General features: G+C 47.9%; 2 protein-coding genes and 30 non-coding genes across 32 annotated transcripts; 20 read left to right on the forward strand and 12 right to left on the reverse strand.

Moving 5' to 3' along the window:
* The first annotated feature begins 371 nt into the window (after positions 1–371).
* trnas-gcu (transfer RNA serine (anticodon GCU)) lies at positions 372–453 on the forward strand. Its single transcript has one exon. It is a non-coding gene; the product is annotated as a tRNA-Ser (tRNA).
* Positions 454–1,168: 715 nt separating this feature from the next.
* On the reverse strand, positions 1,169–1,241 carry trnaa-agc (transfer RNA alanine (anticodon AGC)). The gene has a single exon. It is a non-coding gene; the product is annotated as a tRNA-Ala (tRNA).
* A 106-nt stretch (positions 1,242–1,347) lies between these two features.
* trnas-gcu (transfer RNA serine (anticodon GCU)) lies at positions 1,348–1,429 on the forward strand. Its single transcript has one exon. It is a non-coding gene; the product is annotated as a tRNA-Ser (tRNA).
* A 712-nt stretch (positions 1,430–2,141) lies between these two features.
* Positions 2,142–2,214, reverse strand: trnaa-agc (transfer RNA alanine (anticodon AGC)). The gene has a single exon. It is a non-coding gene; the product is annotated as a tRNA-Ala (tRNA).
* Positions 2,215–2,320: 106 nt separating this feature from the next.
* Positions 2,321–2,402, forward strand: trnas-gcu (transfer RNA serine (anticodon GCU)). Its single transcript has one exon. It is a non-coding gene; the product is annotated as a tRNA-Ser (tRNA).
* Positions 2,403–3,108: 706 nt separating this feature from the next.
* trnaa-agc (transfer RNA alanine (anticodon AGC)) lies at positions 3,109–3,181 on the reverse strand. Its single transcript has one exon. It is a non-coding gene; the product is annotated as a tRNA-Ala (tRNA).
* A 106-nt stretch (positions 3,182–3,287) lies between these two features.
* trnas-gcu (transfer RNA serine (anticodon GCU)) lies at positions 3,288–3,369 on the forward strand. Its single transcript has one exon. It is a non-coding gene; the product is annotated as a tRNA-Ser (tRNA).
* A 715-nt stretch (positions 3,370–4,084) lies between these two features.
* trnaa-agc (transfer RNA alanine (anticodon AGC)) lies at positions 4,085–4,157 on the reverse strand. Its single transcript has one exon. It is a non-coding gene; the product is annotated as a tRNA-Ala (tRNA).
* A 106-nt stretch (positions 4,158–4,263) lies between these two features.
* On the forward strand, positions 4,264–4,345 carry trnas-gcu (transfer RNA serine (anticodon GCU)). The gene has a single exon. It is a non-coding gene; the product is annotated as a tRNA-Ser (tRNA).
* A 715-nt stretch (positions 4,346–5,060) lies between these two features.
* On the reverse strand, positions 5,061–5,133 carry trnaa-agc (transfer RNA alanine (anticodon AGC)). Its single transcript has one exon. It is a non-coding gene; the product is annotated as a tRNA-Ala (tRNA).
* Positions 5,134–5,239: 106 nt separating this feature from the next.
* trnas-gcu (transfer RNA serine (anticodon GCU)) lies at positions 5,240–5,321 on the forward strand. Its single transcript has one exon. It is a non-coding gene; the product is annotated as a tRNA-Ser (tRNA).
* Positions 5,322–6,027: 706 nt separating this feature from the next.
* trnaa-agc (transfer RNA alanine (anticodon AGC)) lies at positions 6,028–6,100 on the reverse strand. Its single transcript has one exon. It is a non-coding gene; the product is annotated as a tRNA-Ala (tRNA).
* A 106-nt stretch (positions 6,101–6,206) lies between these two features.
* trnas-gcu (transfer RNA serine (anticodon GCU)) lies at positions 6,207–6,288 on the forward strand. The gene has a single exon. It is a non-coding gene; the product is annotated as a tRNA-Ser (tRNA).
* Positions 6,289–7,182: 894 nt separating this feature from the next.
* Positions 7,183–7,264, forward strand: trnas-gcu (transfer RNA serine (anticodon GCU)). Its single transcript has one exon. It is a non-coding gene; the product is annotated as a tRNA-Ser (tRNA).
* Positions 7,265–8,158: 894 nt separating this feature from the next.
* Positions 8,159–8,240, forward strand: trnas-gcu (transfer RNA serine (anticodon GCU)). The gene has a single exon. It is a non-coding gene; the product is annotated as a tRNA-Ser (tRNA).
* Positions 8,241–9,134: 894 nt separating this feature from the next.
* On the forward strand, positions 9,135–9,216 carry trnas-gcu (transfer RNA serine (anticodon GCU)). Its single transcript has one exon. It is a non-coding gene; the product is annotated as a tRNA-Ser (tRNA).
* A 706-nt stretch (positions 9,217–9,922) lies between these two features.
* On the reverse strand, positions 9,923–9,995 carry trnaa-agc (transfer RNA alanine (anticodon AGC)). The gene has a single exon. It is a non-coding gene; the product is annotated as a tRNA-Ala (tRNA).
* A 106-nt stretch (positions 9,996–10,101) lies between these two features.
* On the forward strand, positions 10,102–10,183 carry trnas-gcu (transfer RNA serine (anticodon GCU)). Its single transcript has one exon. It is a non-coding gene; the product is annotated as a tRNA-Ser (tRNA).
* Positions 10,184–10,889: 706 nt separating this feature from the next.
* Positions 10,890–10,962, reverse strand: trnaa-agc (transfer RNA alanine (anticodon AGC)). Its single transcript has one exon. It is a non-coding gene; the product is annotated as a tRNA-Ala (tRNA).
* A 106-nt stretch (positions 10,963–11,068) lies between these two features.
* On the forward strand, positions 11,069–11,150 carry trnas-gcu (transfer RNA serine (anticodon GCU)). The gene has a single exon. It is a non-coding gene; the product is annotated as a tRNA-Ser (tRNA).
* Positions 11,151–14,125: 2,975 nt separating this feature from the next.
* On the forward strand, positions 14,126–15,425 carry LOC127375130 (uncharacterized). The gene is made up of 4 exons (XM_051420964.1): positions 14,126–14,155; positions 14,234–14,302; positions 14,611–15,151; positions 15,239–15,425. The coding sequence occupies exons 1-4, from the start codon at positions 14,128–14,130 to the stop codon at positions 15,423–15,425; spliced, it is 825 nt and encodes a 274-aa protein (XP_051276924.1). The 5' UTR covers positions 14,126–14,127.
* On the forward strand, positions 15,426–18,970 carry LOC127375196 (uncharacterized). Its single transcript, XM_051421114.1, has 5 exons — positions 15,426–16,369; positions 16,514–16,720; positions 17,113–17,519; positions 17,604–18,109; positions 18,193–18,970. The coding sequence occupies exons 1-5, from the start codon at positions 15,550–15,552 to the stop codon at positions 18,833–18,835; spliced, it is 2,583 nt and encodes an 860-aa protein (XP_051277074.1). The 5' UTR covers positions 15,426–15,549; the 3' UTR covers positions 18,836–18,970.
* A 985-nt stretch (positions 18,971–19,955) lies between these two features.
* On the forward strand, positions 19,956–20,037 carry trnas-gcu (transfer RNA serine (anticodon GCU)). Its single transcript has one exon. It is a non-coding gene; the product is annotated as a tRNA-Ser (tRNA).
* A 715-nt stretch (positions 20,038–20,752) lies between these two features.
* Positions 20,753–20,825, reverse strand: trnaa-agc (transfer RNA alanine (anticodon AGC)). Its single transcript has one exon. It is a non-coding gene; the product is annotated as a tRNA-Ala (tRNA).
* A 106-nt stretch (positions 20,826–20,931) lies between these two features.
* Positions 20,932–21,013, forward strand: trnas-gcu (transfer RNA serine (anticodon GCU)). The gene has a single exon. It is a non-coding gene; the product is annotated as a tRNA-Ser (tRNA).
* Positions 21,014–21,728: 715 nt separating this feature from the next.
* On the reverse strand, positions 21,729–21,801 carry trnaa-agc (transfer RNA alanine (anticodon AGC)). Its single transcript has one exon. It is a non-coding gene; the product is annotated as a tRNA-Ala (tRNA).
* Positions 21,802–21,907: 106 nt separating this feature from the next.
* trnas-gcu (transfer RNA serine (anticodon GCU)) lies at positions 21,908–21,989 on the forward strand. The gene has a single exon. It is a non-coding gene; the product is annotated as a tRNA-Ser (tRNA).
* Positions 21,990–22,702: 713 nt separating this feature from the next.
* On the reverse strand, positions 22,703–22,775 carry trnaa-agc (transfer RNA alanine (anticodon AGC)). Its single transcript has one exon. It is a non-coding gene; the product is annotated as a tRNA-Ala (tRNA).
* Positions 22,776–22,881: 106 nt separating this feature from the next.
* On the forward strand, positions 22,882–22,963 carry trnas-gcu (transfer RNA serine (anticodon GCU)). Its single transcript has one exon. It is a non-coding gene; the product is annotated as a tRNA-Ser (tRNA).
* Positions 22,964–23,857: 894 nt separating this feature from the next.
* On the forward strand, positions 23,858–23,939 carry trnas-gcu (transfer RNA serine (anticodon GCU)). The gene has a single exon. It is a non-coding gene; the product is annotated as a tRNA-Ser (tRNA).
* Positions 23,940–24,654: 715 nt separating this feature from the next.
* Positions 24,655–24,727, reverse strand: trnaa-agc (transfer RNA alanine (anticodon AGC)). Its single transcript has one exon. It is a non-coding gene; the product is annotated as a tRNA-Ala (tRNA).
* A 106-nt stretch (positions 24,728–24,833) lies between these two features.
* trnas-gcu (transfer RNA serine (anticodon GCU)) lies at positions 24,834–24,915 on the forward strand. Its single transcript has one exon. It is a non-coding gene; the product is annotated as a tRNA-Ser (tRNA).
* The last annotated feature ends 608 nt before the right edge of the window (positions 24,916–25,523 follow it).

Consider the following 25,523-nt stretch of genomic DNA (forward strand, 5'->3'; position numbering starts at 1 on the left):
GTCCACAGCCGCTGGAAGAAGAACACACGTACAGTGCACCACAAGGCAGAGAGAGCAATGCAACTAAGTAGGCTTTCAGGCAGCGGTATGAAGGACTAAGAAGACCATCACCATCCGAGTGAAGTTTGTCCATCCATTTAACGTCTTTCAGTCACTGACTCATCGACAGAACAGAGGAAACTAAAGCCTTGTGGAGAATGCGGGCATCGATCCCGCTACCTCTCGCATGCTAAGCAAGCACTCTACCATTTGAGCTAATTCCCCTTGTAGACTTGCTCAATGACTTGTGTTGCCAAGCTGACATGTGCTCAACTTTGTTTGCTTTGTCAGGACAGCGCGTCCGGCGGTCCCTTTGAAAACAGGCTGCCAAAGACGAGGTGGCCGAGTGGTTAAGGCGATGGACTGCTAATCCATTGTGCTCTGCACGCGTGGGTTCGAATCCCATCCTCGTCGCAGTTGAGTTATGTTGAGTCTGCCGTGTCTACAGGTCAACAAGCTAAAGTTCTATAGGTAATGTTAAAAAATTGATTGCAATAAGATGGCCCTTTTAGTGATTCCTAATTCTTGCTCTTCAGTGGTTTCTTTTCATGTCTCCTTTTGAAATGAGCACAATTACGGCCCTGTGGCAAAACTTGCTAGATTACGACAAAACAGCCAGTGCCAGACACCTGGACAAAACTAGGCCAACCAATTGGCGGCTTACGTCACCCAAAAACAAGACTGAATTCACTCTTGGGGTGGACAGCCTGAAGAGAAGTGCGCTTCCCTCCACAGGGCTGTGTGTGCTTGAAACAATCATAGAAATCCAAAGAAGGTGGTTTCAAATAATGGAATAGTAATAAGGAGCACTTGCCTGCAGTTGGTGGAGGTGAATAAGAACGCTGTTAAGCAGAGGTACAAGCGCAGAGCGGACGACAAGCTGGTTTTGCAGGGAATTAACTTGCCCAGTGGTGGCTGGGGCACTAACTCCAGTTACCGTCCACAGCCGCTGGAAGAAGAACACACGTACAGTGCACCACAAGGCAGAGAGAGCAATGCAACTAAGTAGGCTTTCAGGCAGCGGTATGAAGGACTAAGAAGACCATCACCATCCGAGTGAAGTTTGTCCATCCATTTAACGTCTTTCAGTCACTGACTCATCGACAGAACAGAGGAAACTAAAGCCTTGTGGAGAATGCGGGCATCGATCCCGCTACCTCTCGCATGCTAAGCGAGCGCTCTACCATTTGAGCTAATTCCCCTTGTAGACTTGCTCAATGACTTGTGTGCCAAGCTGACATGTGCTCAACTTTGTTTGCTTTGTCAGGACAGCGCGTCCGGCGGTCCCTTTGAAAACAGGCTGCCAAAGACGAGGTGGCCGAGTGGTTAAGGCGATGGACTGCTAATCCATTGTGCTCTGCACGCGTGGGTTCGAATCCCATCCTCGTCGCAGTTGAGTTATGTTGATCTCGAGTCTACAGGTCAACAAGCTAAAGTTCTATAGGTAATGTTAAAAAATTGATTGCAATAAGATGGCCCTTTTAGTGATTCCTAATTCTTGCTCTTCAGTGGTTTCTTTTCATGTCTCCTTTTGAAATGAGCACAATTACGGCCCTGTGGCAAAACTTGCTAGATTACGACAAAACAGCCAGTGCCAGACACCTGGACAAAACTAGGCCAACCAATTGGCGGCTTACGTCACCCAAAAACAAGACTGAATTCACTCTTGGGGTGGACAGCCTGAAGAGAAGTGCGCTTCCCTCCACAGGGCTGTGTGTGCTTGAAACAATCATAGAAATCCAAAGAAGGTGGTTTCAAATAATGGAATAGTAATAAGGAGCACTTGCCTGCAGTTGGTGGAGGTGAATAAGAACGCTGTTAAGCAGAGGTACAAGCGCAGAGCGGACGACAAGCTGGTTTTGCAGGGAATTAACTTGCCCAGTGGTGGCTGGGGCACTAACTCCAGTTACCGTCCACAGACGCTGGAAGAAGAACACACGTACAGTGCACCACAAGGCAGAGAGAGCAATGCAACTAAGTAGGCTTTCAGGCAGCGGTATGAAGGACTAAGAAGACCATCACCATCCGAGTGAAGTTTGTCCATCCATTTAACGTCTTTCAGTCACTGACTCATCGACAGAACAGAGGAAACTAAAGCCATGTGGAGAATACGGGCATCGATCCCGCTACCTCTCGCATGCTAAGCGAGCGCTCTACCATTTGAGCTAATTCCCCTTGTAGACTTGCTCAATGACTTGTGTTCCAAGCTGACATGTGCTCAACTTTGTTTGCTTTGTCAGGACAGCGCGTCCGGCGGTCCCTTTGAAAACAGGCTGCCAAAGACGAGGTGGCCGAGTGGTTAAGGCGATGGACTGCTAATCCATTGTGCTCTGCACGCGTGGGTTCGAATCCCATCCTCGTCGCAGTTGAGTTATGTTGAGTCTACAGGTCAACAAGCTAAAGTTCTATAGGTAATGTTAAAAAATTGATTGCAATAAGATGGCCCTTTTAGTGATTCCTAATTCTTGCTCTTCAGTGGTTTCTTTTCATGTCTCCTTTTGAAATGAGCACAATTACGGCCCTGTGGCAAAACTTGCTAGATTACGACAAAACAGCCAGTGCCAGACACCTGGACAAAACTAGGCCAACCAATTGGCGGCTTACGTCACCCAAAAACAAGACTGAATTCACTCTTGGGGTGGACAGCCTGAAGAGAAGTGCGCTTCCCTCCACAGGGCTGTGTGTGCTTGAAACAATCATAGAAATCCAAAGAAGGTGGTTTCAAATAATGGAATAGTAATAAGGAGCACTTGCCTGCAGTTGGTGGAGGTGAATAAGAACGCTGTTAAGCAGAGGTACAAGCGCAGAGCGGACGACAAGCTGGTTTTGCAGGGAATTAACTTGCCCAGTGGTGGCTGGGGCACTAACTCCAGTTACCGTCCACAGCCGCTGGAAGAAGAACACACGTACAGTGCACCACAAGGCAGAGAGAGCAATGCAACTAAGTAGGCTTTCAGGCAGCGGTATGAAGGACTAAGAAGACCATCACCATCCGAGTGAAGTTTGTCCATCCATTTAACGTCTTTCAGTCACTGACTCATCGACAGAACAGAGGAAACTAAAGCCTTGTGGAGAATGCGGGCATCGATCCCGCTACCTCTCGCATGCTAAGCGAGCGCTCTACCATTTGAGCTAATTCCCCTTGTAGACTTGCTCAATGACTTGTGTGCCAAGCTGACATGTGCTCAACTTTGTTTGCTTTGTCAGGACAGCGCGTCCGGCGGTCCCTTTGAAAACAGGCTGCCAAAGACGAGGTGGCCGAGTGGTTAAGGCGATGGACTGCTAATCCATTGTGCTCTGCACGCGTGGGTTCGAATCCCATCCTCGTCGCAGTTGAGTTATGTTGAGTCTCCCGTGTCTACAGGTCAACAAGCTAAAGTTCTATAGGTAATGTTAAAAAATTGATTGCAATAAGATGGCCCTTTTAGTGATTCCTAATTCTTGCTCTTCAGTGGTTTCTTTTCATGTCTCCTTTTGAAATGAGCACAATTACGGCCCTGTGGCAAAACTTGCTAGATTACGACAAAACAGCCAGTGCCAGACACCTGGACAAAACTAGGCCAACCAATTGGCGGCTTACGTCACCCAAAAACAAGACTGAATTCACTCTTGGGGTGGACAGCCTGAAGAGAAGTGCGCTTCCCTCCACAGGGCTGTGTGTGCTTGAAACAATCATAGAAATCCAAAGAAGGTGGTTTCAAATAATGGAATAGTAATAAGGAGCACTTGCCTGCAGTTGGTGGAGGTGAATAAGAACACTGTTAAGCAGAGGTACAAGCGCAGAGCGGACGACAAGCTGGTTTTGCAGGGAATTAACTTGCCCAGTGGTGGCTGGGGCACTAACTCCAGTTACCGTCCACAGCCGCTGGAAGAAGAACACACGTACAGTGCACCACAAGGCAGAGAGAGCAATGCAACTAAGTAGGCTTTCAGGCAGCGGTATGAAGGACTAAGAAGACCATCACCATCCGAGTGAAGTTTGTCCATCCATTTAACGTCTTTCAGTCACTGACTCATCGACAGAACAGAGGAAACTAAAGCCTTGTGGAGAATGCGGGCATCGATCCCGCTACCTCTCGCATGCTAAGCGAGCGCTCTACCATTTGAGCTAATTCCCCTTGTAGACTTGCTCAATGACTTGTGTGCCAAGCTGACATGTGCTCAACTTTGTTTGCTTTGTCAGGACAGCGCGTCCGGCGGTCCCTTTGAAAACAGGCTGCCAAAGACGAGGTGGCCGAGTGGTTAAGGCGATGGACTGCTAATCCATTGTGCTCTGCACGCGTGGGTTCGAATCCCATCCTCGTCGCAGTTGAGTTATGTTGAGTCTCCCGTGTCTACAGGTCAACAAGCTAAAGTTCTATAGGTAATGTTAAAAAATTGATTGCAATAAGATGGCCCTTTTAGTGATTCCTAATTCTTGCTCTTCAGTGGTTTCTTTTCATGTCTCCTTTTGAAATGAGCACAATTACGGCCCTGTGGCAAAACTTGCTAGATTACGACAAAACAGCCAGTGCCAGACACCTGGACAAAACTAGGCCAACCAATTGGCGGCTTACGTCACCCAAAAACAAGACTGAATTCACTCTTGGGGTGGACAGCCTGAAGAGAAGTGCGCTTCCCTCCACAGGGCTGTGTGTGCTTGAAACAATCATAGAAATCCAAAGAAGGTGGTTTCAAATAATGGAATAGTAATAAGGAGCACTTGCCTGCAGTTGGTGGAGGTGAATAAGAACACTGTTAAGCAGAGGTACAAGCGCAGAGCGGACGACAAGCTGGTTTTGCAGGGAATTAACTTGCCCAGTGGTGGCTGGGGCACTAACTCCAGTTACCGTCCACAGCCGCTGGAAGAAGAACACACGTACAGTGCACCACAAGGCAGAGAGAGCAATGCAACTAAGTAGGCTTTCAGGCAGCGGTATGAAGGACTAAGAAGACCATCACCATCCGAGTGAAGTTTGTCCATCCATTTAACGTCTTTCAGTCACTGACTCATCGACAGAACAGAGGAAACTAAAGCCTTGTGGAGAATGCGGGCATCGATCCCGCTACCTCTCGCATGCTAAGCGAGCGCTCTACCATTTGAGCTAATTCCCCTTGTAGACTTGCTCAATGACTTGTGTGCCAAGCTGACATGTGCTCAACTTTGTTTGCTTTGTCAGGACAGCGCGTCCGGCGGTCCCTTTGAAAACAGGCTGCCAAAGACGAGGTGGCCGAGTGATTAAGGCGATGGACTGCTAATCCATTGTGCTCTGCACGCGTGGGTTCGAATCCCATCCTCGTCGCAGTTGAGTTATGTTGAGTCTACAGGTCAACAAGCTAAAGTTCTATAGGTAATGTTAAAAAATTGATTGCAATAAGATGGCCCTTTTAGTGATTCCTAATTCTTGCTCTTCAGTGGTTTCTTTTCATGTCTCCTTTTGAAATGAGCACAATTACGGCCCTGTGGCAAAACTTGCTAGATTACGACAAAACAGCCAGTGCCAGACACCTGGACAAAACTAGGCCAACCAATTGGCGGCTTACGTCACCCAAAAACAAGACTGAATTCACTCTTGGGGTGGACAGCCTGAAGAGAAGTGCGCTTCCCTCCACAGGGCTGTGTGTGCTTGAAACAATCATAGAAATCCAAAGAAGGTGGTTTCAAATAATGGAATAGTAATAAGGAGCACTTGCCTGCAGTTGGTGGAGGTGAATAAGAACGCTGTTAAGCAGAGGTACAAGCGCAGAGCGGACGACAAGCTGGTTTTGCAGGGAATTAACTTGCCCAGTGGTGGCTGGGGCACTAACTCCAGTTACCGTCCACAGCCGCTGGAAGAAGAACACACGTACAGTGCACCACAAGGCAGAGAGAGCAATGCAACTAAGTAGGCTTTCAGGCAGCGGTATGAAGGACTAAGAAGACCATCACCATCCGAGTGAAGTTTGTCCATCCATTTAACGTCTTTCAGTCACTGACTCATCGACAGAACAGAGGAAACTAAAGCCTTGTGGAGAATGCGGGCATCGATCCCGCTACCTCTCGCATGCTAAGCGAGCGCTCTACCATTTGAGCTAATTCCCCTTGTAGACTTGCTCAATGACTTGTGTGCCAAGCTGACATGTGCTCAACTTTGTTTGCTTTGTCAGGACAGCGCGTCCGGCGGTCCCTTTGAAAACAGGCTGCCAAAGACGAGGTGGCCGAGTGGTTAAGGCGATGGACTGCTAATCCATTGTGCTCTGCACGCGTGGGTTTGAATCCCATCCTCGTCGCAGTTGAGTTATGTTGAGTCTGCCGTGTCTACAGGTCAACAAGCTAAAGTTCTATAGGTAATGTTAAAAAATTGATTGCAATAAGATGGCCCTTTTAGTGATTCCTAATTCTTGCTCTTCAGTGGTTTCTTTTCATGTCTCCTTTTGAAATGAGCACAATTACGGCCCTGTGGCAAAACTTGCTAGATTACGACAAAACAGCCAGTGCCAGACACCTGGACAAAACTAGGCCAACCAATTGGCGGCTTACGTCACCCAAAAACAAGACTGAATTCACTCTTGGGGTGGCCAGCCTGAAGAGAAGTGCGCTTCCCTCCACAGGGCTGTGTGTGCTTGAAACAATCATAGAAATCCAAAGAAGGTGGTTTCAAATAATGGAATAGTAATAAGGAGCACTTGCCTGCAGTTGGTGGAGGTGAATAAGAACGCTGTTAAGCAGAGGTACAAGCGCAGAGCGGACGACAAGCTGGTTTTGCAGGGAATTAACTTGCCCAGTGGTGGCTGGGGCACTAACTCCAGTTACCGTCCACAGCCGCTGGAAGAAGAACACACGTACAGTGCACCACAAGGCAGAGAGAGCAATGCAACTAAGTAGGCTTTCAGGCAGCGGTATGAAGGACTAAGAAGACCATCACCATCCGAGTGAAGTTTGTCCATCCATTTAACGTCTTTCAGTCACTGACTCATCGACAGAACAGAGGAAACTAAAGCCTTGTGGAGAATGCTTGCATCGATCCCGCTACCTCTCGCATGCTAAGCGAGCGCTCTACCATTTGAGCTAATTCCCCTTGTAGACTTGCTCAATGACTTGTGTGCCAAGCTGACATGTGCTCAACTTTGTTTGCTTTGTCAGGACAGCGCGTCCGGCGGTCCCTTTGAAAACAGGCTGCCAAAGACGAGGTGGCCGAGTGATTAAGGCGATGGACTGCTAATCCATTGTGCTCTGCACGCGTGGGTTCGAATCCCATCCTCGTCGCAGTTGAGTTATGTTGAGTCTGCTGTGTCTACAGGTCAACAAGCTAAAGTTCTATAGGTAATGTTAAAAAATTGATTGCAATAAGATGGCCCTTTTAGTGATTCCTAATTCTTGCTCTTCAGTGGTTTCTTTTCATGTCTCCTTTTGAAATGAGCACAATTACGGCCCTGTGGCAAAACTTGCTAGATTACGACAAAACAGCCAGTGCCAGACACCTGGACAAAACTAGGCCAACCAATTGGCGGCTTACGTCACCCAAAAACAAGACTGAATTCACTCTTGGGGTGGACAGCCTGAAGAGAAGTGCGCTTCCCTCCACAGGGCTGTGTGTGCTTGAAACAATCATAGAAATCCAAAGAAGGTGGTTTCAAATAATGGAATAGTAATAAGGAGCACTTGCCTGCAGTTGGTGGAGGTGAATAAGAACGCTGTTAAGCAGAGGTACAAGCGCAGAGCGGACGACAAGCTGGTTTTGCAGGGAATTAACTTGCCCAGTGGTGGCTGGGGCACTAACTCCAGTTACCGTCCACAGCCGCTGGAAGAAGAACACACGTACAGTGCACCACAAGGCAGAGAGAGCAATGCAACTAAGTAGGCTTTCAGGCAGCGGTATGAAGGACTAAGAAGACCATCACCATCCGAGTGAAGTTTGTCCATCCATTTAACGTCTTTCAGTCACTGACTCATCGACAGAACAGAGGAAACTAAAGCCTTGTGGAGAATGTGGGCATCGATGCGGCTACCTCTCGCATGCTAAGCGAGCGCTCTACCATTTGAGCTAATTCCCCTTGTAGACTTGCTCAATGACTTGTGTGCCAAGCTGACATGTGCTCAACTTTGTTTGCTTTGTCAGGACAGCGCGTCCGGCGGTCCCTTTGAAAACAGGCTGCCAAAGACGAGGTGGCCGAGTGGTTAAGGCGATGGACTGCTAATCCATTGTGCTCTGCACGCGTGGGTTCGAATCCCATCCTTGTCGCAGTTGAGTTATGTTGAGTCTGCCGTGTCTACAGGTCAACAAGCTAAAGTTCTATAGGTAATGTTAAAAAATTGATTGCAATAAGATGGCCCTTTTAGTGATTCCTAATTCTTGCTCTTCAGTGGTTTCTTTTCATGTCTCCTTTTGAAATGAGCACAATTACGGCCCTGTGGCAAAACTTGCTAGATTACGACAAAACAGCCAGTGCCAGACACCTGGACAAAACTAGGCCAACCAATTGGCGGCTTACGTCACCCAAAAACAAGACTGAATTCACTCTTGGGGTGGCCAGCCTGAAGAGAAGTGCGCTTCCCTCCACAGGGCTGTGTGTGCTTGAAACAATCATAGAAATCCAAAGAAGGTGGTTTCAAATAATGGAATAGTAATAAGGAGCACTTGCCTGCAGTTGGTGGAGGTGAATAAGAACGCTGTTAAGCAGAGGTACAAGCGCAGAGCGGACGACAAGCTGGTTTTGCAGGGAATTAACTTGCCCAGTGGTGGCTGGGGCACTAACTCCAGTTACCGTCCACAGCCGCTGGAAGAAGAACACACGTACAGTGCACCACAAGGCAGAGAGAGCAATGCAACTAAGTAGGCTTTCAGGCAGCGGTATGAAGGACTAAGAAGACCATCACCATCCGAGTGAAGTTTGTCCATCCATTTAACGTCTTTCAGTCACTGACTCATCGACAGAACAGAGGAAACTAAAGCCTTGTGGAGAATGCTTGCATCGATCCCGCTACCTCTCGCATGCTAAGCGAGCGCTCTACCATTTGAGCTAATTCCCCTTGTAGACTTGCTCAATGACTTGTGTGCCAAGCTGACATGTGCTCAACTTTGTTTGCTTTGTCAGGACAGCGCGTCCGGCGGTCCCTTTGAAAACAGGCTGCCAAAGACGAGGTGGCCGAGTGATTAAGGCGATGGACTGCTAATCCATTGTGCTCTGCACGCGTGGGTTCGAATCCCATCCTCGTCGCAGTTGAGTTATGTTGAGTCTACAGGTCAACAAGCTAAAGTTCTATAGGTAATGTTAAAAAATTGATTGCAATAAGATGGCCCTTTTAGTGATTCCTAATTCTTGCTCTTCAGTGGTTTCTTTTCATGTCTCCTTTTGAAATGAGCACAATTACGGCCCTGTGGCAAAACTTGCTAGATTACGACAAAACAGCCAGTGCCAGACACCTGGACAAAACTAGGCCAACCAATTGGCGGCTTACGTCACCCAAAAACAAGACTGAATTCACTCTTGGGGTGGCCAGCCTGAAGAGAAGTGCGCTTCCCTCCACAGGGCTGTGTGTGCTTGAAACAATCATAGAAATCCAAAGAAGGTGGTTTCAAATAATGGAATAGTAATAAGGAGCACTTGCCTGCAGTTGGTGGAGGTGAATAAGAACGCTGTTAAGCAGAGGTACAAGCGCAGAGCGGACGACAAGCTGGTTTTGCAGGGAATTAACTTGCCCAGTGGTGGCTGGGGCACTAACTCCAGTTACCGTCCACAGCCGCTGGAAGAAGAACACACGTACAGTGCACCACAAGGCAGAGAGAGCAATGCAACTAAGTAGGCTTTCAGGCAGCGGTATGAAGGACTAAGAAGACCATCACCATCCGAGTGAAGTTTGTCCATCCATTTAACGTCTTTCAGTCACTGACTCATCGACAGAACAGAGGAAACTAAAGCCTTGTGGAGAATGCGGGCATCGATCCCGCTACCTCTCGCATGCTAAGCGAGCACTCTACCATTTGAGCTAATTCCCCTTGTAGACTTGCTCAATGACTTGTGTGCCAAGCTGACATGTGCTCAACTTTGTTTGCTTTGTCAGGACAGCGCGTCCGGCGGTCCCTTTGAAAACAGGCTGCCAAAGACGAGGTGGCCGAGTGGTTAAGGCGATGGACTGCTAATCCATTGTGCTCTGCACGCGTGGGTTCGAATCCCATCCTCGTCGCAGTTGAGTTATGTTGAGTCTACAGGTCAACAAGCTAAAGTTCTATAGGTAATGTTAAAAAATTGATTGCAATAAGATGGCCCTTTTAGTGATTCCTAATTCTTGCTCTTCAGTGGTTTCTTTTCATGTCTCCTTTTGAAATGAGCACAATTACGGCCCTGTGGCAAAACTTGCTAGATTACGACAAAACAGCCAGTGCCAGACACCTGGACAAAACTAGGCCAACCAATTGGCGGCTTACGTCACCCAAAAACAAGACTGAATTCACTCTTGGGGTGGCCAGCCTGAAGAGAAGTGCGCTTCCCTCCACAGGGCTGTGTGTGCTTGAAACAATCATAGAAATCCAAAGAAGGTGGTTTCAAATAATGGAATAGTAATAAGGAGCACTTGCCTGCAGTTGGTGGAGGTGAATAAGAACGCTGTTAAGCAGAGGTACAAGCGCAGAGCGGACGACAAGCTGGTTTTGCAGGGAATTAACTTGCCCAGTGGTGGCTGGGGCACTAACTCCAGTTACCGTCCACAGCCGCTGGAAGAAGAACACACGTACAGTGCACCACAAGGCAGAGAGAGCAATGCAACTAAGTAGGCTTTCAGGCAGCGGTATGAAGGACTAAGAAGACCATCACCATCCGAGTGAAGTTTGTCCATCCATTTAACGTCTTTCAGTCACTGACTCATCGACAGAACAGAGGAAACTAAAGCCTTGTGGAGAATGCGGGCATCGATCCCGCTACCTCTCGCATGCTAAGCGAGCGCTCTACCATTTGAGCTAATTCCCCTTGTAGACTTGCTCAATGACTTGTGTTGCAAGCTGACATGTGCTCAACTTTGTTTGCTTTGTCAGGACAGCGCGTCCGGCGGTCCCTTTGAAAACAGGCTGCCAAAGACGAGGTGGCCGAGTGGTTAAGGCGATGGACTGCTAATCCATTGTGCTCTGCACGCGTGGGTTCGAATCCCATCCTCGTCGCAGTTGAGTTATGTTGAGTCTGCCGTGTCTACAGGTCAACAAGCTAAAGTTCTATAGGTAATGTTAAAAAATTGATTGCAATAAGATGGCCCTTTTAGTGATTCCTAATTCTTGCTCTTCAGTGGTTTCTTTTCATGTCTCCTTTTGAAATGAGCACAATTACGGCCCTGTGGCAAAACTTGCTAGATTACGACAAAACAGCCAGTGCCAGACACCTGGACAAAACTAGGCCAACCAATTGGCGGCTTACGTCACCCAAAAACAAGACTGAATTCACTCTTGGGGTGGCCAGCCTGAAGAGAAGTGCGCTTCCCTCCACAGGGCTGTGTGTGCTTGAAACAATCATAGAAATCCAAAGAAGGTGGTTTCAAATAATGGAATAGTAATAAGGAGCACTTGCCTGCAGTTGGTGGAGGTGAATAAGAACGCTGTTAAGCAGAGGTACAAGCGCAGAGCGGACGACAAGCTGGTTTTGCAGGGAATTAACTTGCCCAGTGGTGGCTGGGGCACTAACTCCAGTTACCGTCCACAGCCGCTGGAAGAAGAACACACGTACAGTGCACCACAAGGCAGAGAGAGCAATGCAACTAAGTAGGCTTTCAGGCAGCGGTATGAAGGACTAAGAAGACCATCACCATCCGAGTGAAGTTTGTCCATCCATTTAACGTCTTTCAGTCACTGACTCATCGACAGAACAGAGGAAACTAAAGCCTTGTGGAGAATGCGGGCATCGATCCCGCTACCTCTCGCATTGCGCTTACTACTTCTTGTCAATTTCGCCAAAGTAAGCCCAAAGTAAGCCCAAATTAGCCAATCACGTTTCTCCCCTGGGCTTACTTTGGGCTTACTTTTGACCAATCACGTTTCTCCCCTGGGCTTACATTGGGCTTACTTTTGACCAATCACGTTCGTCCTCCCTGTGGCTTGCTTGTCGGCGTTCGGTACGCTAGTGTTATCAGTGTCAGCTATCGGATACTGCCCAATCGCATTGGTGTTTTCATCTATTTATCAATCTTAAGGTAAGATATACTTTTTAGACGTGATGTAGCATTATCGGACACATTTTCTGCTTCATCCCTAGGTGTTGTCATTTCAGATAGCTAACAGTAACAGTGATGTTAATGTACGATAGCTAGCATTATGTTAATACTAGCTATCGTACATTAACATTACTGTTAATGTTAATGTATCGCTAAATCCATTCATGTGAATAATGACAGATCCAACCAGCTTTTGATTTTATCAGACACAAATGCATAATATTTATTTTATGAGAAATGTTTGTATTTTATTTCTGTTTGTGTACAACCAAAAACGAGTCTCAGTCTCCTGTATTGCTGGAGTGTGTGTTTTCATTTCAATACTTATCTTATTGCTGGAAACTTCAGTAAAAGAAATTAACAAAGCACTCCTTGTGGATTATTAATGGGTTTTATCAGGTCCTCTTCCACAGGTGTATACCATCAAGCACCTAGATTATGAATGCAGACTGCATGGTGCTTGATTAATACACCTGTGGAAAGGGACCTGATGAAACCCATGAACTGAAATCCCATCACATTACTGAGACCAGTGTTAGCTGTCTAGTCCTGCAAACTAGGAAAGCAGCAGGAAGGCAGCATACTTACAATAAATAATGTCATTAGTTTTAGCTGTATGAATGGTACCAATGTTGTGACGTTAGATACACTGTAACAGAGGTTTCCTCCCCTTATTTAAAAAAAATAATGCCCACAGACAAATAATGATTTAGCCCTGGGGGCAGGCAACCTCTGGTACAGTTGAATATACAATGGAATGTACACACTTACATGCAGGTATCTTTCAGATGACTAGAGGTAACAGTCTTTTTCTTATTTTCATTCAGAAGATGTATGCCTACCCAGTTTTTCGCCGCCAGTCAGCCAGGTCGACCAGACTTCTCATGGCGCCGTCGGAGGAGGCAAAGAAAGTGGAAAGTGGGAAGTCTGGAAGGGCTAAACCCAAAGAGGAGGTGCTGGCAGAGGCCACTACTTTTGTCACTGGCCACGGTGGAGACCCCACTGACAGGTTTTTAGTACTGGCTCACTGCAAGCTTCAGTTTGGCATGTACCAGGGCCAGAGATTTAGATGGCTCCTGGAGAACAGTCTTGGCTATGCAGTGTATTTAGTGCATAGTATTGCTAGGGAAACAGTGCAGGCAAACCCTCTGTCAGAGAATAAACAGCTGTTCCAGCAGTACACTTCTCGCATCAGAGAGATGACAGAGGAACTGGAGAAGTTTAGGAAGAAGCAGGAAATGCAGGCTAAAGCGCGGGAAACTGGAGACCAGGGCTGTTTGATGGTGGAGTTCGGAGAATTCCAGGGCCGCTCCATGAAGGAGGTTTATGAGGACCAGAGCAAAGAGGCCCAGGCCCTCATCAAGTACCTGGTTAAAGCAGATGCCCGGCCCAACACCAACATGGCCATTTTCAAGGCATATGTCTTGAAGAGACGCACATCTGCCTCCAGAGCCTCTGCACCTCCACCTGCAGCCTCCAGAGCCTCTGCACCTCCACCTGCAGCCTCCAGAGCCTCTGCACCTACACCTGCAGCCTCCAGAGCCTCTGCACCTACACCTGCAGCCTCCAGACCTTACACCTGCAGCCTCCAGAGCCTCTGCACCTACACCTGCAGCCTCCAGTGCCTCTGCACCTACACCTGCAGCCTCCAGCGCCTCTGCACCTCAACCTGCAGGAATCCAAACGGGCACATGGAAGCCTGCCACTGTGAAAGCGCTGCTGGCACGTGGCAAAAAGATGTCTCCCTCACAGCTGGCCAGAAAGCTGATGTCACCAGTTAAACCCTGTGAGTAGGAGTGTGAATTTTGAATTTCCCCTACAGCAGTTCTACATGTATAGCTTTACCATTTACCTGACTACACAGACTTGTCCACTGTTTTCCAGCTCCAGCACCGCGGTGCACCTTAACTCCAGCTGCAAAACCCCAGACCGAACACATGGCCCACCGGCAGCTTTTCCCTACTTGTAAGTATGCACCATCTTGCATACATTTGTCTCTGTGTATTAAAAGTAAGCCTAATAGTTTTAACATTTGTTCTCCAGGGACTTCTGAGGCTGATGATGAGGAACTGGTATCTGCTGCATCGCAATGTGAAGCACAGCTAGATACAGGTGTGGCATATGACACAAATGCAAATATTGTGAAAGTGTTTAATGAGCGCTAGGAAATATTATATTGTGGAAAATTTCTACATTTTAGATATTTTTCTTCACAGTGCAGAATTATATCACATCAACCGGAATGCATTCTTTGAGTGCACTTCTTAAAAGAAGTGTACACTGGGTTCTTTGCTGTTTCTTTCTGTTGTATTTCTGCACTGTGCCTGTTTGTGAGCTGCATTTATGGCATATAACTATCAAATGCAACAGTCAACCTAATATTGTTTTGCTGCCTGTTTGCTTCATCTCTCCTTCATTAGCTCTTGCAACCACTGTGCATCTGGAGGCCTGTGCCGATCCCCCTCCAGTAGCGATACCAGGTCTTCTTGTTCATCAGCCACCAGCTGAGCTTCCCAGTCACTGGAAGGATCAGCTTCCACCTTTCCAGCAAGAGTGGATTCGGCACACATTGTTCAAGGCCAACCCACGAACCGGCAAGCCAGAGCTAGTGGCCCAGCTGAAACTTTGGTGGCATCCACCTCAGCCCCTCCTCATTCACACCCAGCCTCCCGCCTCACCTGACCACTTCTTCTGTCGGCCGCTGTTCTTATGGATGCCCCATAAGATGTGGCTGTTTCCTGTTGTCTGTGTTCGTCCAGCCTGTGGCAAGCACCGACTAACAGCAGCAGGACTGTACCGAACAGTGCGCAAGGTGTTGGACATTGACGGGTGGTATGACCTTGCCACTGAGTACCTGGAGTGCAAACGCTGCTCAAAAAAGTATCCTGCTTGGTCCGAGGACATCTTATCACAGCTGGATATGGGCCACCGCAGCCAGTTTCCAGCGTTGCTAACATACAGGTAATTCATAATGGATGTCAATTATTAGGTGCTTTTATTTGTGTTGTTTGTGTTATTTTTTTAGACATTACACTCTTCTTTCCTTAGATACTCTTGTGACATCCGGGTGCTGAGAATGATGAGGGAGAGGACAATGGGCAACAGTGTGACTCAGCTGTACAAAAAGCTGCTGGAACAACACAGCGAAGCATGGACGCAGCGTGTCCTGCAGTACCTGACAGCTTGTGAACCATTCACAAGGTTTTCTGTTGTGCGCCCCCCTGCATTTCGCTGAGCCTCCCCTCTTATCTGCCCTTCCCAAGCCTAAGTGGCTGTTAGCTGTGTATGCCAGGGATGTTCTAGGGCGACTGCATGAGGTGAAGGCCAAAATAACCTCCATCTTTGGCTCTGTCCTCAAGATGGACTCCACAAAAAAGGTCACCAAGAAACTTGCTGGTGCTGCTGCAGGTACAGCTGCCTGGTGCACCAATGTGGGAAATGAGCACGGTCAAGTTCTTGTCTCAGTCCTGACAGCCGGTGAGGGACAAGCACTGGACGCTATGGCTGCTGGCCTGATGAAGCGGTACAGGGAGGCAGGAGAGGTGGCACCCAAAATCTTGTACGTGGACAGAGACTGCTGCAGTCAGCATGGCCCTTGTCGGGTGAAGGCCATGTTTTCAGAGTGGGACGGGCTTCAAGTGCGCCTTGATATATGGCATTTCATGCGCCGGTTTGCTGCAGGCGTCACAACAGAGGCTCACCCTCTGTATGGCATTTTTATGGCACGCCTGTCCACGTGCATATTTGAGTGGGATCCGGAGGATGTTGCTGCTCTTCGCCGCGCCAAGGAGGGTGAGCTGGCAGCAAGGAGGATTGGCCACATCTCCGAGGAGGCGGTGACCACTCGCATCACCCGGAGGGAGTTGGCGCTGCACTGCAGGAGGAAGACCAGAGGGGTGGAGGAGACCATCAGGCTGATTGGGTCACTGATCGGTCTGTTTGACGGTGCAAGTGGGAAGGACACTCTGGGCGTTCCTCTGCTGGACCACGAACGCATCCAGCAGATATGGCAGGAGCAGGAGAAACACGTGGGCTGTATCCAAGACCCAGAGGACTTCCTGCTCTACATCAAGACAGGCACCCTGAAGAAAGGAGGTGTGGAGCTGTGCTGCTACAGGTGTGCCCGTGGCTCTACCTCCCTGGAGTCCTTCCACCTCCACCTAAACAGATTTATTCCAGGTATTGCATACATATGGGTTACTAGTTTCTGATATTTCTAATATTACAGCCCTATTACATGTTACAGATTCTTCATAGCATCTCATACGTAGTGAATATCTTGCTCAATTGTGACAAACGCTTCTTTGTTTATTTAACCTTCAGGAACCAGTGCCAGTGATGCGCATTTCCAGGCGTATCTTCTTGAAGGGCTGATGCGCTGGAATGATGACCGGATGGAGGACGCCGTAAAAGGAGCACCTTCCATCCGCTCTTATGGCAGCGCTCTGAGAGAGGCAGTGGATCAGCTCAGCCGAAAGGTGCTAGGGAGACGCTGGGATGAGCGCTATCGCACCCCTGGAGCGTACACAGGTAAGAAATGATCCCTCATCCAACATGAGAAAGAATAACTTAATTAATTTGTTCTTTAATAACACTATTTATTAATCCATTTAACCTTTAAAGTATTATATATTATACAGCAATTGGGTTCTGTGGAATTATTTGTTTCTGATCCCCGGGACATCCCCACTCTGACACACTGTTTTAATGTTAGTTAGTTGGCAGTAGAATTGTTGTATAAAAGCAATATAGCACTTGTGATCGTGGGGTTGGTAATGGATAATCCACCGGTGTTGTTACCTGCGCTCGTGCCTACGGCCGAACAACACCGGTGGATTATCCATTACCAACCCCGCGATCACGAGTGCTATATTGCTTAAACATATTAAGAATACTTCCTTTTTTCTGTTTTGTTTTTGTAGGTGAATTGCTGGGAATGGAGTACTTGTACAACCAGACCGGCAAAACACTGACTCCAGTGCTCCAGAACCCAGAGGAGGAGGACAGGCTGGTGGAGGAAGTCAGTGATGAGGACGTACAAGATGAGGGATTTGCAGAAGAGATCACAGAGGACATCACAGTTCCTGTGCTCGAGGAGGATGACCCCTGCCGTCATCTGGAGAACAGGCCCTCACCGTTGAGTCCTCAGGCCCCTCCACCTCAGGCCCCTCCACCTCAGGCCCCTCCACCTCAGGCCCCTGCATCACCTGCTGATCTGCCGTCCACGTCACGTGATGGAGGACAACATCCTGCTGCTGCCCCTTCAGTGCTGCCTGACACCTCTGAGGCTACACGGGAGAGTGAAAATAATCTGTCCGACGAGGCTCAGGTAAGACACTTTAACGGCTATTTCAATCCAATCTCAAAGACATTTTATTTCCCATTTATTACTATTAATCAATCCATTTATTAGGGAGCAGTCATTGGACCGGATGGGATCGCTGGGTGGGACAAGGTCCAGGATCTCGCTGCTTACCTGGTGGGTCTCCGTGAGGTGTCTTACCTCACTGAGCTGCAGGTGATCCAGGTCATCCAGCTGTGGACAGCTCTCCCTGAAGGCGACAAGGAGCGGGTCGACTACCAGCCTCGTCATCAGCAGCGACTGACAAGTGGCCGTTTTAAGGCTCCCAAGCGGTCTGGAGTCACGCCGGGTGTGGAGAGCGTGAAGCGCTGCTTGATAGGACATCCTGGGGGGCCAGCTCAGTGGCCCAACACCAGCCGCTTGGTTGAGGCCATGTGCATAAGGCTGTGCACTTTGCACAAGAAAACCACCAAGAAGGCTGGATTGTCCACCCCCAGATGGTCTAAAATTCTCGGCGACTATCACCACATCCGGGACTTAGTGCTCAACAGTCCAAGGGTTATGGTGGAGACAATGATCCAGCTGTTTGAGCTTAATCAGCGGACACTCATTCAATGGTAGGTCAGGCTCATCATTTACCTCAAATTGACTGAATAGTTCTCTAATGAATAAATATCTAACACAAATGATCTTCTCTCAGGTTTCAACGGAGGCTGAAGAGCCAGGAGATGAGTATCCTTTCTCAGGGAATGGCTCCAACCAACCTGATTCCTGTGGCACCTGACCAGCTTCCACCACCGAAGGAACGACTGCAGCTCCTTCCTTCAGCATCAGGCCCACGGCATGAATTTGTCCTCCCTCCAAATCTGGAAGGGCAGGCTCCTGTTTTGCGGCCAGGCCGACGGCCAGCTGCTGCCACCAGGGAGTGCCCCATCGCACCTGCCCCCACGGCACCAGACATTGCACAGCCCATTGCAGCTCCTGGGATGTTGCCTAGGGTAGGGATTTGCATCCTCAACCCAGACAACACTGTGGCCTGCGTACTGCCAGCTTCTGGTGCCTCAACATCCAGTGCAGGCCCAGCTCCACTTGTTCCTGCACCTGCTACTCCTGTGTCCCGGTTCACGCACAGGAACAGGCGCCAGCGGGCCCTTGAGGAGGAGAGTGGAGTCCACAAGAGGAAATATGCAAGAGGGGTCACCTACAATACCTGTAGCCATTGTGGGCAGCCCAAGACAAAGGAGTTTGGGCACAGTCGTCATGGCAGTGCCACCTTCTGCTCACGTGCCTCAAATGGCAAATCTCTTGAAGAGTGGTTGGCAGAACAGAGAGCAGAAAAATAAGTTTTTAACTATGTTTTGCTTGTATATATTTTATATTGTGTGTTTGCGTGTATAGTTCCCTGTATGTATATAGTTTTATATAGTGATAATCTGAAGAGTGTGTTTTCATTTCAATACTTGTTTATTTTACATCTTGTGTTCAGATACATTAAATCTGATTATACCAACATTTAAGACTCAGCCTGTGCATCATCAAAAAAGCTCCATATTGTCCCACAGTCTTTGAAGGCATATTTTATTGTTATCATTCTATTAACAGAAACAGAAATAAACATCACAAGTCATTGGGGTCCATATGATCTTAAACCCAAAGCAGTAATCTTCATAATAAGCACAAAATAAGTATTAATCAATACAATGACATGAAATTGCTATGGCACACTTTATTATTATAGATAGATAGATAGATAAATATAAACATTACTAGGCATTGGGGGGCATATCTCTTAAAGCTAAAGCAAAAAGCTCCATATTGTCCCACAGTCTTTGAAGGCACATTTTATTGTTATCATTCTTTTAACAGAAACAGAAATAAACATCACAAGTCATTGGGGTCCATATGATCTTAAACCCAAAGCAGTAATAGTAATATACATATAAGTGATAGATAGATATAAACATTACTAGTCATTGGGGGGCATATATCTTAAAGCTAAAGCAATGCTCTTAATAATACACACGAAAATAATAAGTATTAATCAATGCAATGACGTGAAATAACTATGGGATTTCTGACCACTAAGGGGCGGCATAGCTTGGGCATTTAAATCTAGAACGCACCTTGTCCAGCAGACCGCAGGTTCGAATCCAGCTACGGCGGGTGACTCGATAAACATATAGCTCGAAATCGGTCACAACGCACAGGGATATCACCTGGATGTTGTTGCAGGGGAAAATATATCTGTTATTACATTATTCAGTATTTTTCCAGTATTTTTCACTTGCGTGAGGGGGCGGAAAGATTGGCTCCCTTCCTTTGCGCAGCGAGCGCTCTACCATTTGAGCTAATTCCCCTTGTAGACTTGCTCAATGACTTGTGTGCCAAGCTGACATGTGCTCAACTTTGTTTGCTTTGTCAGGACAGCGCGTCCGGCGGTCCCTTTGAAAACAGGCTGCCAAAGACGAGGTGGCCGAGTGGTTAAGGCGATGGACTGCTAATCCATTGTGCTCTGCACGCGTGGGTTCGAATCCCATCCTCGTCGCAGTTGAGTTATGTTGAGTCTGCCGTGTCTACAGGTCAACAAGCTAAAGTTCTATAGGTAATGTTAAAAAATTGATTGCAATAAGATGGCCCTTTTAGTGATTCCTAATTCTTGCTCTTCAGTGGTTTCTTTTCATGTCTCCTTTTGAAATGAGCACAATTACGGCCCTGTGGCAAAACTTGCTAGATTACGACAAAACAGCCAGTGCCAGACACCTGGACAAAACTAGGCCAACCAATTGGCGGCTTACGTCACCCAAAAACAAGACTGAATTCACTCTTGGGGTGGACAGCCTGAAGAGAAGTGCGCTTCCCTCCACAGGGCTGTGTGTGCTTGAAACAATCATAGAAATCCAAAGAAGGTGGTTTCAAATAATGGAATAGTAATAAGGAGCACTTGCCTGCAGTTGGTGGAGGTGAATAAGAACGCTGTTAAGCAGAGGTACAAGCGCAGAGCGGACGACAAGCTGGTTTTGCAGGGAATTAACTTGCCCAGTGGTGGCTGGGGCACTAACTCCAGTTACCGTCCACAGCCGCTGGAAGAAGAACACACGTACAGTGCACCACAAGGCAGAGAGAGCAATGCAACTAAGTAGGCTTTCAGGCAGCGGTATGAAGGACTAAGAAGACCATCACCATCCGAGTGAAGTTTGTCCATCCATTTAACGTCTTTCAGTCACTGACTCATCGACAGAACAGAGGAAACTAAAGCCTTGTGGAGAATGCGGGCATCGATCCCGCTACCTCTCGCATGCTAAGCGAGCGCTCTACCATTTGAGCTAATTCCCCTTGTAGACTTGCTCAATGACTTGTGTGCCAAGCTGACATGTGCTCAACTTTGTTTGCTTTGTCAGGACAGCGCGTCCGGCGGTCCCTTTGAAAACAGGCTGCCAAAGACGAGGTGGCCGAGTGGTTAAGGCGATGGACTGCTAATCCATTGTGCTCTGCACGCGTGGGTTCGAATCCCATCCTCGTCGCAGTTGAGTTATGTTGAGTCTGCCGTGTCTACAGGTCAACAAGCTAAAGTTCTATAGGTAATGTTAAAAAATTGATTGCAATAAGATGGCCCTTTTAGTGATTCCTAATTCTTGCTCTTCAGTGGTTTCTTTTCATGTCTCCTTTTGAAATGAGCACAATTACGGCCCTGTGGCAAAACTTGCTAGATTACGACAAAACAGCCAGTGCCAGACACCTGGACAAAACTAGGCCAACCAATTGGCGGCTTACGTCACCCAAAAACAAGACTGAATTCACTCTTGGGGTGGCCAGCCTGAAGAGAAGTGCGCTTCCCTCCACAGGGCTGTGTGTGCTTGAAACAATCATAGAAATCCAAAGAAGGTGGTTTCAAATAATGGAATAGTAATAAGGAGCACTTGCCTGCAGTTGGTGGAGGTGAATAAGAACGCTGTTAAGCAGAGGTACAAGCGCAGAGCGGACGACAAGCTGGTTTTGCAGGGAATTAACTTGCCCAGTGGTGGCTGGGGCACTAACTCCAGTTACCGTCCACAGCCGCTGGAAGAAGAACACACGTACAGTGCACCACAAGGCAGAGAGAGCAATGCAACTAAGTAGGCTTTCAGGCAGCGGTATGAAGGACTAAGAAGACCATCACCATCCGAGTGAAGTTTGTCCATCCATTTAACGTCTTTCAGTCACTGACTCATCGACAGAACAGAGGAAACTAAAGCCTTGTGGAGAATGCGGGCATCGATCCCGCTACCTCTCGCATGCTAAGCGAGCGCTCTACCATTTGAGCTAATTCCCCTTGTAGACTTGCTCAATGACTTGTGTGCCAAGCTGACATGTGCTCAACTTTGTTTGCTTTGTCAGGACAGCGCGTCCGGCGGTCCCTTTGAAAGCAGGTTGCCAAAGACGAGGTGGCCGAGTGATTAAGGCGATGGACTGCTAATCCATTGTGCTCTGCACGCGTGGGTTCGAATCCCATCCTCGTCGCAGTTGAGTTATTTTGAGTCTGGAGTCTACAGGTCAACAAGCTAAAGTTCTATAGGTAATGTTAAAAAATTGATTGCAATAAGATGGCCCTTTTAGTGATTCCTAATTCTTGCTCTTCAGTGGTTTCTTTTCATGTCTCCTTTTGAAATGAGCACAATTACGGCCCTGTGGCAAAACTTGCTAGATTACGACAAAACAGCCAGTGCCAGACACCTGGACAAAACTAGGCCAACCAATTGGCGGCTTACGTCACCCAAAAACAAGACTGAATTCACTCTTGGGGTGGCCAGCCTGAAGAGAAGTGCGCTTCCCTCCACAGGGCTGTGTGTGCTTGAAACAATCATAGAAATCCAAAGAAGGTGGTTTCAAATAATGGAATAGTAATAAGGAGCACTTGCCTGCAGTTGGTGGAGGTGAATAAGAACGCTGTTAAGCAGAGGTACAAGCGCAGAGCGGACGACAAGCTGGTTTTGCAGGGAATTAACTTGCCCAGTGGTGGCTGGGGCACTAACTCCAGTTACCGTCCACAGCCGCTGGAAGAAGAACACACGTACAGTGCACCACAAGGCAGAGAGAGCAATGCAACTAAGTAGGCTTTCAGGCAGCGGTATGAAGGACTAAGAAGACCATCACCATCCGAGTGAAGTTTGTCCATCCATTTAACGTCTTTCAGTCACTGACTCATCGACAGAACAGAGGAAACTAAAGCCTTGTGGAGAATGCGGGCATCGATCCCGCTACCTCTCGCATGCTAAGCGAGCGCTCTACCATTTGAGCTAATTCCCCTTGTAGACTTGCTCAATGACTTGTGTGCCAAGCTGACATGTGCTCAACTTTGTTTGCTTTGTCAGGACAGCGCGTCCGGCGGTCCCTTTGAAAACAGGCTGCCAAAGACGAGGTGGCCGAGTGGTTAAGGCGATGGACTGCTAATCCATTGTGCTCTGCACGCGTGGGTTCGAATCCCATCCTCGTCGCAGTTGAGTTATGTTGAGTCTGCCGTGTCTACAGGTCAACAAGCTAAAGTTCTATAGGTAATGTTAAAAAATTGATTGCAATAAGATGGCCCTTTTAGTGATTCCTAATTCTTGCTCTTCAGTGGTTTCTTTTCATGTCTCCTTTTGAAATGAGCACAATTACGGCCCTGTGGCAAAACTTGCTAGATTACGACAAAACAGCCAGTGCCAGACACCTGGACAAAACTAGGCCAACCAATTGGCGGCTTACGTCACCCAAAAACAAGACTGAATTCACTCTTGGGGTGGCCAGCCTGAAGAGAAGTGCGCTTCCCTCCACAGGGCTGTGTGTGCTTGAAACAATCATAGAAATCCAAAGAAGGTGGTTTCAAATAATGGAATAGTAATAAGGAGCACTTGCCTGCAGTTGGTGGAGGTGAATAAGAACGCTGTTAAGCAGAGGTACAAGCGCAGAGCGGACGACAAGCTGGTTTTGCAGGGAATTAACTTGCCCAGTGGTGGCTGGGGCACTAACTCCAGTTACCGTCCACAGCCGCTGGAAGAAGAACACACGTACAGTGCACCACAAGGCAGAGAGAGCAATGCAACTAAGTAGGCTTTCAGGCAGCGGTATGAAGGACTAAGAAGACCATCACCATCCGAGTGAAGTTTGTCCATCCATTTAACGTCTTTCAGTCACTGACTCATCGACAGAACAGAGGAAACTAAAGCCTTGTGGAGAATGCTTGCATCGATCCCGCTACCTCTCGCATGCTAAGCGAGCGCTCTACCATTTGAGCTAATTCCCCTTGTAGACTTGCTCAATGACTTGTGTGCCAAGCTGACATGTGCTCAACTTTGTTTGCTTTGTCAGGACAGCGCGTCCGGCGGTCCCTTTGAAAACAGGCTGCCAAAGACGAGGTGGCCGAGTGATTAAGGCGATGGACTGCTAATCCATTGTGCTCTGCACGCGTGGGTTCGAATCCCATCCTCGTCGCAGTTGAGTTATGTTGAGTCTGCTGTGTCTACAGGTCAACAAGCTAAAGTTCTATAGGTAATGTTAAAAAATTGATTGCAATAAGATGGCCCTTTTAGTGATTCCTAATTCTTGCTCTTCAGTGGTTTCTTTTCATGTCTCCTTTTGAAATGAGCACAATTACGGCCCTGTGGCAAAACTTGCTAGATTACGACAAAACAGCCAGTGCCAGACACCTGGACAAAACTAGGCCAACCAATTGGCGGCTTACGTCACCCAAAAACAAGACTGAATTCACTCTTGGGGTGGACAGCCTGAAGAGAAGTGCGCTTCCCTCCACAGGGCTGTGTGTGCTTGAAACAATCATAGAAATCCAAAGAAGGTGGTTTCAAATAATGGAATAGTAATAAGGAGCACTTGCCTGCAGTTGGTGGAGGTGAATAAGAACGCTGTTAAGCAGAGGTACAAGCGCAGAGCGGACGACAAGCTGGTTTTGCAGGGAATTAACTTGCCCAGTGGTGGCTGGGGCACTAACTCCAGTTACCGTCCACAGCCGCTGGAAGAAGAACACACGTACAGTGCACCACAAGGCAGAGAGAGCAATGCAACTAAGTAGGCTTTCAGGCAGCGGTATGAAGGACTAAGAAGACCATCACCATCCGAGTGAAGTTTGTCCATCCATTTAACGTCTTTCAGTCACTGACTCATCGACAGAACAGAGGAAACTAAAGCCTTGTGGAGAATGCGGGCATCGATCCCGCTACCTCTCGCATGCTAAGCGAGCGCTCTACCATTTGAGCTAATTCCCCTTGTAGACTTGCTCAATGACTTGTGTGCCAAGCTGACATGTGCTCAACTTTGTTTGCTTTGTCAGGACAGCGCGTCCGGCGGTCCCTTTGAAAGCAGGTTGCCAAAGACGAGGTGGCCGAGTGATTAAGGCGATGGACTGCTAATCCATTGTGCTCTGCACGCGTGGGTTCGAATCCCATCCTCGTCGCAGTTGAGTTATTTTGAGTCTACAGGTCAACAAGCTAAAGTTCTATAGGTAATGTTAAAAAATTGATTGCAATAAGATGGCCCTTTTAGTGATTCCTAATTCTTGCTCTTCAGTGGTTTCTTTTCATGTCTCCTTTTGAAATGAGCACAATTACGGCCCTGTGGCAAAACTTGCTAGATTACGACAAAACAGCCAGTGCCAGACACCTGGACAAAACTAGGCCAACCAATTGGCGGCTTACGTCACCCAAAAACAAGACTGAATTCACTCTTGGGGTGGCCAGCCTGAAGAGAAGTGCGCTTCCCTCCACAGGGCTGTGTGTGCTTGAAACAATCATAGAAATCCAAAGAAGGTGGTTTCAAATAATGGAATAGTAATAAGGAGCACTTGCCTGCAGTTGGTGGAGGTGAATAAGAACGCTGTTAAGCAGAGGTACAAGCGCAGAGCGGACGACAAGCTGGTTTTGCAGGGAATTAACTTGCCCAGTGGTGGCTGGGGCACTAACTCCAGTTACCGTCCACAGCCGCTGGAAGAAGAACACACGTACAGTGCACCACAAGGCAGAGAGAGCAATGCAACTAAGTAGGCTTTCAGGCAGCGGTATGAAG

This window comes from Dicentrarchus labrax, unplaced genomic scaffold (assembly GCF_905237075.1).
Source record: "Dicentrarchus labrax unplaced genomic scaffold, dlabrax2021, whole genome shotgun sequence".
NCBI classification, from domain to species: Eukaryota; Metazoa; Chordata; class Actinopteri; family Moronidae; genus Dicentrarchus; species Dicentrarchus labrax.